Below are 12,790 nucleotides of genomic sequence, written 5' to 3' on the forward strand. Positions count from 1 at the left end.
TAAAAATTCCTTGAGGAGGCCTGATAATAAAGAAAAACAGGCGTATTTTACACAGTAGCTTCTACTTTAAACACAAATTCATTACATTTGGTTTGAGACTGCACTAACAACGTAGTTAATGCATTCATAATCCATCATCTGAGATATGGCAACTGCTTTTAAACAAAATGTATTCTACATTTTTAAATCAGGATTTCAGAAAGTCAAAATAATAACGAATGTCATTATCAGTTTATCTTAAGCTCTATTTGTGAATACATATTCATAAAAATTAGCAAATTCTGGGTTCTACATGCCTCAAATTGTAATTTTATCTTAAGTTTTATATAGTAACTAATCCTGTTTTCAGTAGGTTAAATACCAAGATGAACTGTATTCTTTCATCAATACCATACCCCAGCATAAAAATGTTCTCATTTTTTTTCCCAAGGGACTTTTGAAAGCTGAAGAGCACAGCTGGTCCCTTGCAGAACTGGTACATGCAGTAGTTCTACTTACACACTATCATTCTCTTGCCTCGTTCACATTTGGCTGTGGAATCAGTCCAGAAATTCATTGTGATGGTGGCCACACATTCAGACCTCCTTCTGTTAGTAACTACTGCATCTGTGACATTACAAATGGCAATCACAGTGTGGATGAAATGCAGGTCAACTCAGCAGGAAATGTTTCGGTAAGTATCTATTATTTATTATAGGATCATCCTAAGAGTAATCACAGTAATTGCTGTTATATTATTTTTTCATTTGACTTTTAAGAAAATCTACCCTGTTAAGTCCAAAAAGATATTAGGCCCCCATACCTGTTCATTCAGCAAGTATTTATTGTCTGCCTCCAAATGCTCAGCACTAGTCTGATGCTAAGGGACATACAAAATTATAAGACCCTCTAGGAGGTTACATTTGAATAATTTTAGGATCAGAAGCCACCAGCAATGTGCCCCATCAGAGCCATCTGGTATTGAACAGCTACTGAGTGAGATGAGGGGAGACTGAGAACAGTGGAACTTGGTGGTAGAAACTTCCTGATGCTGATCACATCCTTTTGCACAGAAGAAACAGGCTGTCTTCTTAATTACTTTTTAGAAGATTTAATCAGCCTTGATCTGGAATTTCTCCTTTTAAAATACTTCTTCATGTTTTAACTTCTCACAAATATATATAAAAGTGAATGTAAATTTATTAAAATGCTTTTACCTCTATTCCTTCTCTTCTCTGGCTTTTATATTTTCTCAGTTATGTTATTCCTTTGAAACAGATCAGAATGAGTTGAATTTTCTATAAGCAAATTTGAATTCTATATATGATGAGTCAAAATTCCCTCTGCATTCTTTAGCTGTAGTGAAAGAGAAAAGGGTTTATATTTCCAAATTGATATCAGAGAAACAACATTACAGCCTTTTGAATACTTTGCACAGATTTTCTCAGTTGTATTATTTTAAACAGATTTGGACAGGTTAAATTTATGTATTTGACTTTAACGTGTATTTGACTGTTAACGTATATTTGACTGTGGGCAAGTTATCTAACCTCTCTGAGCCTCCATTCTTTCATTTCTAAATGAAGGTCAAACACAAGGTTATTGTAAAGTTTAAATGAAATGTCTCTAAAGAGGTAAAAGGCAAAAAAAAAAAAAAGAGGTTAAAAGGCCTAGTACAGTGCTTGGCATTTATCAGGTACTAAATAAGAGGTAGCATTTACATATGGTGAGATTAGCACAGGAGGGAAAATCATGTTCCCAAGGTTGATCACTGTGCTGTGCTGGCAACGCTCAAGACCATCAGTTCCACCCTCTGTTGAGCTATCTGGATTGTTGTTAGAGGCCTGCATATGGCCACTGATTGTTTATCAAAGCTTAAAGGTTATGAGATGGTCTAAGGGAGAGTACATCAGTTGCTAGGATGCTTAGAGTTGGATTGTTGTCCTTCCCCACCTTTGATTTAGTACAAGGCTAAAGAAAAAGTACTGTTCCTAGTTATCCCTCTATTAAATGAGATAATAGTGAAATAATAGAATTTTTAAAAACTTCCCTAGTAGATAAGCTCCCTGTTCCCAGGTGTTGAGCATTTTTTAGCAATAAATATTTTTAAATTAAGATATGTACCTTGTTTTTTTAGACATAATGCTATTGCACACTTAATAGACTACAGTATAAACAGTATAGTATAGTACAGTATACGGTATAATGTACAGTACAGTATAGTGTATTTTTGGCTGCATTGGGTCTTCGTTGCTGCGCGCGGGCTTTCTCTAGTTGCAGCGAGCGGGGGCTCCTCTTGGTTGTGGTGTGCGGGCTTCTCGTTGAGGTGGCTTCTCTTGTTGCAGAACACAGGCTCTAGGCGCGCGGGCTTCAGTAGTTGCGGCTCGTGGGCTCTAGAGCAGAGGCTCAGTTGTTGAGGCGCACAGGCTTAGTTGCTCCACAGCATGTGGGATCTTCCCAGACCAGGGCTCGAACCCGTGTCCCCTGCATTGGCAGGCAGATTTTTAACCACTGTGCCACCAGGTGAGTCCCTAAACATAACTTTTATATGCACTGGAAAACCAAACAATTCATGACTCGCTTTGTTGCAGTGGTGTGGAACTGAACCCACAATATACCTGAGGTATGCCTGTCTATTGACAACATGCCCAGTGTACACAGTTGATGCAAAACCACTTATACTTTGTGTACCTTATTTAACTGATCAAGTAAAAGCTTAACTCTTAAATATTCAGTTCTGTTTTAAATCGACAAGTAGTGTTAAATTTTAATTTTTAAAATTTAGCATTGATAGTAATATTACTAATTTTAGTAATAAAAGGTAAAACATTAGAATGTGTTCTTAAAATCATTTTTCTCTTATATTTTAAAATTTAAATATCTGTATATATAATAGGCCAAATAATTGTTGTTTTTTTTGTTTTTGCGGTATGCGGGCCTCTCACCGTGGTGACCTCTCCCGTTCTGGAGCACAGGCTCCGGACACGCAGGCTTAGCGGCCATGGCTCACGGGCCCAGCCGCTCCGCGGCACGTGGGATCTTCCCGGACCGGGGCACGAACCCGTGTCCCCTGCATCGGCAGGCGGACTCTCAACCACTGCGCCACCAGGGAAGCCCCAAATAATTGTTTTTGATTCATCCATGTGCATTAAAATTATAAGAAGATCTTTTCTTATATTGTATTAAGATGCAAATTCTTATGAAACAGACTTAATAAAATTCAAAAATTTCATTCCGTGTCTGCCATATGTAACCTTAATTGCACTTTCTTTTCAGGTAAGTGATTCCTTCTTTGAGGTCGAAGCCCTCATGGAAAAGATGAAGCAGTTACAGGAATGTCGAGATGAAGAAGAGGCAAGTCAGGAAGAGATGGCTTCACGTTTTGAAATAGAAAAAAGAGAGAGCATGTTTGTCTTCTCTTCAGGTAAAAGCAACCATTACATAGTCAATAAAATGTCTATTGTGTCCAAAAATAAAAGCCCAATTTTTTAATTTAAGAGAATTTAAATAAAAGTATCCTTTTTTATTGGAATATAGTTGATTACAATGTTGTATTAGTTTCAAGTGTACAGCAAAGTGAATCTGTTATACATATATCCACTTTTTTTTCAGATTTTTTTCCCATATAGGTCATTACAGAGTATTGAGTAGAGTTCCCTGTGCCATACAGTAGGTCCTTATTAGTTATCTATTTTGTATATAGTAGTGTGTATATGTCAATTCCAATCTCCCAGTTTATCCCTCCCCCCTTTCCCCCCAGTAACCATAGATTTGTTTTCTACATCTGTGACTCTTTGTTTTGTAAATAAGTTCATTTGTACCACTTTTTTTAGAGTCTACATGTAAGCGGCGACACATGGTATTTGTCTTTCTCTGTCTGACTTAACTTCACTTAACATGATAATCTCCAGGTCCATTCATGTTGTGGCAAATGACATTATTTTGTTCCTTTTTATGGCTGAGTAACATTCCACTGTATATATGTACCACGTCTTCTTTATTCATTCCTCTATTGATGGACATTTAGGTTGCTTCCATATCTTGGCTATTGTAAATACTGCTGTAATGAACATTGGGGTGCATGTATTTTCAAATTATGGTTTTCTCCATATATATGCCCAGGAGTAGTGTTGCTAGATCAGATGGTAACTCTATTTTTAGTTTTTTAAGGAACCTCCATACTGTTGTTCTCTATAGTGGCTGAACCAGTTTACATTCCCAGCAACAGCTGTAGCATTTACTCTTTGAGATAAGATGATGGCCATTCTGACCAGTGTGAGGTGATATCTCATTGTAATTTTGATTTGCATTTCTCTAATAATTAGTGATGTTGAGCATATTTTCATGTGCTTTTTGGCCATCTGTATGCCTTCTTTGGAGAAGTCTGTATTTAGATCTGCCCATTTTTGGATTGGGTTGTTTTTTTGATACTGAGCTGCATGAGCTGTTTGTATATTTTGGAGATTCTTTGTCAGTTGCTTCATTTGCAAATATTTTCTCCCATTCTGTGGGTTGTCTTTGCTGTGCAAAAGCTTTTAAGTTTAATCCAAATATGGCTTTCCTTTTAGAAAGGTTATTGCATAGGTAGTCCTACTTCTAGAAAAGGAAGTTATAGTGAAAACAGCACTAGACTCAGAGAGAGGACATTCGATTTGGGTTCTAATACTAAAATCACTGCTAATAAACTTTGTGAATATAAGTCATTTAACACTGAGTGCTTTTTTTCCTCTTCTTTAAAATGAGGAAATTGCATTCATAAAGGCCTGAGATTGCTTCCAGCTTTAAAATTCTATGATTTGTGAAAAGGAGCTACTTCTTAGATAACTAACAACAACGTAAATCCTTTATGTTTGGCCTTTATCAAATGTAGGCTATAGGATTTAATATGTAAACCAGATAATTTAAAGGAAAAAAGTTAATAAAGTGTGTCAGTGTATTTTGACAATAATAGAGTGGGACAAAGAGTATATGTTAAAAGCAGGTTTCTTAATAGCAAAGAAAAAATCAAATTTGTATAAATGGAGGTTGGATGTTAGCTTGAGGAGAAGTCTTTGATTTTATTTACTTGAAACTATAATCTCATCAACCCCTAAACATGAAGATAATCTGAAAAGGCTTAGAAGCAGTGCAGGAAACATTGTAAAAACAGTGACACACAGAACCTCTTTCCTTTGTTCATCATTTTAGAATTGTTTCTAGGACCTTTGAGCTGTTAAAGAGATCATTTTATATATTGTGTGACATTAAAAATAGTCCAAGTGCTAAAGTTTAGAGCATAAAGTTTAAAGTTTATATTTGTTATCACCATAAAGATTATTCAAAAGGGTGTTCATACTTGGGAGTACATACTTTTCAGTAGAACCTAGTATCTATAAACTACAGTGGGGACACAGAGGGAGAGAGGATCTGTGAAAGAGAGGAATGAAAAACAGGAAATTCAACCATGAGTATTTTTTTTAATAACAGAATCTACTTTTATTATATTCCATTTACTAGTAAGTAGGCTATTTCTCTTTATAGTTTTAAGACTTTATTTTAGTTGATACTGGTTACTCAGTGTCAGAGAAAGGGTAATCCTGTTTTTACTTGTTATAGGTAAAATGAATTTTAACTAGCATCCTGTTTTTGAAAGGCTTTCAGTGGTTTTTTTAAAAAATTATTTCAGATGATGAAGAAGTTACACCAGCAAGAGATGTATCTCGTCACTTTGAGGATACTAGTTATGGCTATAAGGATTTCTCTAGACATGGAATGCACGTCCCAACATTTCGAGTCCAGGTAAAATGACAACTTGTTGTATGTACATGCTCAATTAGAAATACCTCAATCTGACTTAAAATAAGAAAGAGCCATCTGGATTTGAGAACAGAAAGCAATGCAGAGAAAAAAAATAACTTTTCTACGTACACGTAATTCCCTTAGGTATGTTTATTATATTGTTAAAGTTCATAAATCAGTTGCTCAGAATTCAAAACACATTCACCCATAAAGCAAAATTACAATAGTGGTTAGGTTCCCAGAGATGGTATGCAGAAACCCAGTTAAAGTTCCTGCTATAACTAAACAATAAATAATAGTTGTGTTTGAACCTGGCTTGCTTTTATAGCACTGTTTTACTGAGCCCCAGTGTTAAAATGAGGCGATTTCTGCCCTGATATGCACCAGGCCTGAGTGACAAGCGAAATGTCCTCACAGCATCTCAGGCATTATGTGTGTGGGGGTGAAGGGAAAGAGGATGAGAAAGAGTGAAAGATTTGCTTAAATTAGGACTTATAGGGAAAGCAGATTTTTTGTTTTCTTTTTAATTTGGGTGAGTTCTTACAGACACCATAGAAAATAAACCATGATTACAATAACCTAATTCCCTTTAAAATATGAACTGAATGTCATTTGAAGCAATGAGAATTTTTAAAGGTTTCAAATTTAAACCTTAAAGAGGATTCACATAAATAAATCTTATTCCAAAATTACTTAGCACCCATCTCTTAGAATAAATAAAGTTACTGGGGTAGGGAGCAGAATTATTGTTGGTAGACCCAGTTTGTTTAGCTCCATAATCATTAACTTTGAAATACACAGTAAAACTTCCCAGTACAATTCTGTATATACTGAGTCCATGGAAACTTAGGGACCTCATTGTCCTCCAGGATACCAGGGTCCTTCTGTTTTCGCTTTGGCAGGAGGCACTGTGCTAAGTGCTTGCAAGTATATCTCAGGAGCAACAATTGCTGTATCTTCTAGTTCCAGAATAAAAGTTGAGAATCATCAATTAGCAAACATTCATCTATTCTGTGCTGTAGTTTTGTAAGACCGCTTCCAATCCGTCAGTAGAAACATACTGTAGTTTAAATGTTTTTCTTAAACAGTCTGTTATATATTTAATTTAGATAGGTAAATATATAATTCAGATGAGTTGATGTTCCCAACTTTCCCAATTATTGTGCAGGGGCTATTATAACTCTTTTACCAGAATTATGAAAATATTTGAGAACTATGATTTTTTTTCTTTGCTCAAGCAACTAACATATTGTTTAAGGAGACAGAATTAGGCACAAGGAAGAATTATAGAATATTTTACTCAATAGTGAAGTTGTATCATGAAATATAAAAGATTACAATTGAAGGGATCATGTGGACTGGAAAATTTTATGGAGGGAGATTAGGATTTGAGAGATTTGAATGGTTTAAAAGCATGGGCATTGTAAGCAGAGGAGACTGTAGGCAATAACTGAGCATAGGTTGAGGGGAAGGGATCATAAACTGACTGGGCTGCTAAGACCTTCAAGCAAAGGATAAGTGGGAAGTTAGTTTAAAATTGATCAGATTTGTAGGTTTTGACCATAGTGATGGCATAATATCAAAGAGGTGTTTTAGGAAAATAAATGTGGTAGTAACATTGAAGTGGGGGGTTATTAAGTTTTGCTTGAGATGGAAAGAAAGGAAGCAGGGAGACTTTAATTTGGGAAAACTAATTAGGAGACACAATAGGGCTGAGAATCAGAGGTGGGTAGGAGGAAAAAGACTGAATGATGGATACCTTGAATTAAAAATTTACAAAGTTTGAGGACCATTTGAATGCCTGCAGCAATAGAAAAGGAGAGTGGCCTCCCAAGATGGGTCATCTCTGGAGGCTGACAGGGGAAACAGTGAGAGAAACTGAATATGGGTGACCTGCGTGTAAGGGGAAGAGATTCCACTGGTGTTTAAACTCGCTGAGTTCAAAATGTAACTTTTGCATGTTGCAGTATAGAAATTGAAAACAACAGGGCTTCCCTGGTGGCGCAGTGGCTGAGAGTCCGCCTGCCGAGGCAGGGGACACGGGTTCGTGCCCCGGTCCGGGAGGGTCCCACGTGCCGCGGAGCGGCTGGGCCCGTGAGCCATGGCCGCTGAGCCTGCGCGTCCGGAGCCTGTGCTCCGCAACGGGAGAGGCCTCAACGGTGAGAGGCCCGCGTACCGCAAAAAAAAGAAAAAAAAAAAAAAAATTGGAGAAATTGAAAACAACAAGCTGGAATGCAAGTGAAACTGAGAGCTAGTACTAGAAAGGCAGTGGATTTCAGCTGCCAGTAATTTCACTGCACCGAAGAGCGACAGACATAGAACTATAGTTGGCCACGTTTTAATTATTCACATTTGTTCTCTGTATTTAGGACTATTGTTGGGAAGACCATGGTTATTCTTTGGTAAATCGTCTTTATCCAGATGTAGGACAGTTGATCGATGAAAAATTTCACATTGCTTACAATCTTACTTATAATACAATGGCAATGCACAAAGATGTTGATACCTCAATGCTAAGACGGGCTATTTGGAACTATATTCACTGCATGTTTGGAATAAGGTTAGTCTGTTTTCTTATGTTTATGAAGAGGTATTTTCCTTTAGCCTAAATTATTCAGGTGCTTGGAACACATATGCACAGACCTACGTTAACATACTCAAAACCATCCCCTCCCCAATAGCTTATTTTTATGCATTTTGTGCTTCAAAAACTTGATTTTTTGCAGCTTGGTGTGTTTTCTCTTGCCTAGCTAAGCAGGAGGGAGAGTTAGGAATGCTGACAATCTTGTTAAATAACAGATGCCTCCAGGGAAGAGGAGAGCAAGCAAGCTGGCCCAAGAGCATAGAGGAAGAGGCAAAGTTTGTCTCTGAACATTTATGGTATCTTTTCCCTTTGTATCATCTTTTATCTCCTGACACACTCATACTTCTACCTTCATGGAACTTAGAACTCTTACAGTACCCTTCTAAAGAGTACCTACTCCCATGATATTTCATCAAAATACAAAACTTTCATATCCTGTTAGGTATTCAGCCACATTTATTATGCTTTATAGGAAACACAGCCATCATAAACCACCTTCTAACATACACAAACAACCATGCTGTGGTACTTTCTGATTATTTTAGCTGTAAAGTCAGACTTTCTCTTGCTTCTTCACTTTTATCAGTAGCCAGGCTATGACTTTAGACTCCTGAATGGTTATACAGGACCCGCTTTCTTCCTTTTCTACTAAAAACCAATTAGGAGACTTCAGTTCTAGGCACTATCTGCCAGTGGGGCGGAGGAGACATTGGTGCCTATCGGCCATCTTGGCTTAGCCTTTCCCAAGTGTAGACACTGTGAAGCCATCTAGAGATTGATTCTTTCCTCTCAGACACCTCTGCCCCCTTTTTTCTCATCTGACCCCAAGAACTCCTGGAAACTAAGAAAAAAAATTTATTTACACAAATAGATTATAATTGATATATCATGTAATAGTATCAATAAGTATTATTGTCTGATTAATTTGTTAATTTCTTAATATCAGCAATACTCAAACTTTGTTTCCAGAATTTGTTCCTCAGTGTGGTTGCTTATTCATGATTGTAAATATACTGTGCTTGGGCACTGGCAATTTTTTTGTTCATCTAACTTCTGTTTCTTACCCCTTTATACTCATTCATCCACCCCCAATGAAACGTAAAAATTGTAAAGCTGTCATTTTGGGGGATAGCTACCTGCACAAAGAGGGGGAAAGAATACAGCATTTACTATTGATGTCTGTACTTCCATAAGAATAAAACAGACTATACATCAAAAATATAAAATTCTCACATTATCTTTCAACAGATATGATGACTATGACTATGGTGAAATTAACCAGCTATTGGATCGTAGCTTTAAAGTTTATATCAAAACTGTTGTTTGCACTCCTGAAAAGGTTACCAAAAGAATGTATGATAGCTTCTGGAGGCAGTTCAAGCACTCTGAGAAGGTAAGTACCTATTGTGTTTACTCTAACTTAGCAGTGATCCTTATTCTCCTTCACCTAATCTAATGGGTCTCAAACCCCTTCCATCACTTCTACCAACCCAGATAAGAACATTCCAGATCAGCTGTCTCACATACCCCTTGGAAGGGAGAACCTCATTATGGTTTAAAGTAAAAGAATAAAGACAGGGAGAACAGGTGTGCTGGCCTCTCCTCAGAGTGCTGGCATCACTGTAACTGCTTAAGAGAAAGAAGAGAGTGTTTGTGAATGATGATTTGGCAGGGAAGTTGTTATTCTAACAAACCTTCAAGAAGAGATGTGATCAAATATAAATACAAGCTCAAAACATCTATCCAAGCTCAAAACATCTATCCAAAAAAGATCAGACAGCTTTTGTTTTGAGAAACTGATGTTATTCAGTGGCACATAGAAAACATTTCTGGTGTTTATTAGATGCACTGAAACTGATTGTGAATGCTTATAACCCTATCTCTTTTTTTTGCATCTTTATTGGAGTATATAATTGCTTTACAGTGTTGTGTTAGTTTCTGCTGTATAAGAAAGTGAATCAGTTATATGTATACATATATCCTATCTTAAATGATAATGTGTTTTATATTCAGGTTCACGTTAATCTGCTTCTTATAGAAGCTAGGATGCAAGCAGAACTCCTTTATGCTCTGAGAGCCATTACCCGCTATATGACCTGATGCCTTTCCTCCATTAAAGAAGATGAACGATCAGCAGATATAGTCCTACAAGGGGAAGGTACTAAGCCCCAGGACCAATGGTAGATAAAAGAATTCAGAAATCCATTGTGCCATGATTCCTTTAGTTTCTGCTATTTTACTGTGGAAATGCCACTGCTGGCACAAGCAGTGAGTGCTTGGCAGCTTCAAGTTTAGAGCCGTGAAGAAGGGCTGCTGTTCACAGTGTTTTGCTTTTTGACAGTACAAGATGCTGTATAACTGTTTTAATACAGCAAATAGTAACTCTCAAAATCCTGTTGCTTTTATGTTAAAAAATAACAAGAATTGGAGCATGCAAAGAATGGGACTTTGATAATGATGTAAGCTTTTATATGATACATAAAGGATTTTAGATATTGGTGCTGCTATTCCTGCTGGTGGAATGACTAGAGTGGCTGTTCTATTAGTAATAAAGTGAACACTGCTACTATCTGAGCCTACATATATAATTTTTGTGGTTTCAAATTAAACTTGCATATGTGTTAATTTTTTTTGCACCTAAAATTACTCACAGCTCGGCAAAGACCATTATGATGGTAACAGCTCATTTCTTTCATACAGTTTTTTAATTCAGAGTTATTGGATGATACTAAATTACAGTGGCATTCTTAAAGATTTTCTTCAAAAAGCAATCTTAAATGAAAGTGTGTAAATTATAAGAAAAGCTGGCTACCTTTTGATATGCTGTTTCCCAAGATTCTCTGACACTGGAGGGCAGCTGTCTTGTACAGTATTTTTGTTTCCAGCACCAAAGTTATGGGAAATATTGCTGTAGACTGCTGCGCAGTCCCAGGTGCATTCTGCCCCTCTGCTCCTGCCCACCTCATGGTCCCCACTTCAGAGGTTGTACAGCTCCTTAAATAATAAAGCTGGAAAATATATTTAGTCAGGTTATCAAATTTGATTTTCAAAAATGCTAGCTTTGTTTGAAATGCAAACAGGCTTGAAAAAAATGTATTAAGTACTTTGTATTCTGGAGGCGTGAAATGCTTTTGAAGTCTGTCAGTATTATTGGTATTTTTCAATAAAGAATAATTTTTCTGCAATTTTTTTGCTGTCTCTTAAAAAGTCATGGCTTCACAATCGGTAGCTATGCTGTTTCTTTTGACTTTCATTAGCCATCACACTTAAATAATTCTGTAATCAGATGAGAGACTATTAAATGGCAAACTCTTGAAGTCACTTTGAAAGATATAAAGAAAAGTTTTATCTTGGAAATAACTGGTACAGCCCCATGCCTTGTCCATTTTGAACTGAGGTGGACTGAGATGTTTTAGAGGTCAAATAGAATTATTAAAAATTATTAGAAACAAAGGCTAATTAGGGAGCCACTATAGAACAAAAAATGACACTGTCAAACAATTAGAAATAGCTCTAAATTTAATCAAAGCTGTTGTAATAACTCTCTTACTCATCAAAACATTTATTGAGCTCCATCTAGTGCCTATAAATTTATAGTGTGGGATGGGAGGCACAGTTTTGAATGGAGGGGATGTACTTACCTTCATGGCTGTACACCCTATTGAGAAGATAAGACTATCACCTTAGATAAAAATTATCTTCAGTATATTTAAAGATATACATAAGCCCATTTCTAGTCAGCTTACAATAATATACAAGTGGTCTTACCCATTGAATTTGCATCATACCTCTGCCCTTTTCTGTCTGCTGCTGGGTTTTTTCATCATAGCAATACAGGTGAATCCAACAAGTAAAGTTGCACTGGATTTAGTTAAATTTTTACTCATTCTGCTTCTGCTCTTTGTTCTTTGCACTTGCTCTTGAAAATACAAAATTTCTAAAAGAGGTTCTAATCAGTAGTAGGATGATCACAAAACAAGATAAACTGAATTCATTATCTTCTTTCACTGAAGCTTATAAACTACTTACAAATCACGATTTGAAATTTTAATGAGTAAAAAAGTGTGCTTACATCTAAAGTAATAAAGGCATGCCTGTGATACAAAGTTGATGTTTCAGTACCTCCCATTTAACAGGTGTTTCTTATTACTCAATGTTTTCTCAAAACTAAACACACAGGATTTCTAATGTCACTATAATCTTTGAAACTAATAGTTTCCAAAATAACTGGGGATGGTAAAATAGAATACACTATGGAATACCAAAACTCTCCCCCACAAGAGGAATTTTTTTTCTTAAATAATCATGAATAGATTTCTGGTTGAGGTTTCCAAGATTCAATTTTTAAATCAGTTTTTTGGTAAAAATTGGGGAACTTTTTTATTAGGTGAAACTTAATTCAGTATCTCTTACTATAAGAATGAGATTAAATTCTAAACATTAATGTAT

General features: G+C 36.3%; 1 protein-coding gene across 2 annotated transcripts in view; it reads left to right on the forward strand.

Moving 5' to 3' along the window:
- The window catches only part of SESN1 (sestrin 1), a 105,333-nt gene extending 93,811 nt beyond the window's left edge, over positions 1-11,522 (forward strand). For both annotated transcript variants that reach the window (XM_065888520.1, XM_065888521.1), the window contains exons 5-10: positions 431-673; positions 3,256-3,403; positions 5,645-5,757; positions 8,127-8,317; positions 9,590-9,734; positions 10,355-11,522. In XM_065888520.1, coding sequence (XP_065744592.1) covers positions 431-673; positions 3,256-3,403; positions 5,645-5,757; positions 8,127-8,317; positions 9,590-9,734; positions 10,355-10,441 — 927 coding nt within the window. In that variant the 3' untranslated portion in view covers positions 10,442-11,522. The remainder of the gene's footprint in view (positions 1-430; positions 674-3,255; positions 3,404-5,644; positions 5,758-8,126; positions 8,318-9,589; positions 9,735-10,354) is intronic.
- The last annotated feature ends 1,268 nt before the right edge of the window (positions 11,523-12,790 follow it).

Source organism: Phocoena phocoena, chromosome 12 (genome assembly GCF_963924675.1).
Source record: "Phocoena phocoena chromosome 12, mPhoPho1.1, whole genome shotgun sequence".
Classification (NCBI taxonomy): domain Eukaryota; kingdom Metazoa; phylum Chordata; class Mammalia; order Artiodactyla; family Phocoenidae; genus Phocoena; species Phocoena phocoena.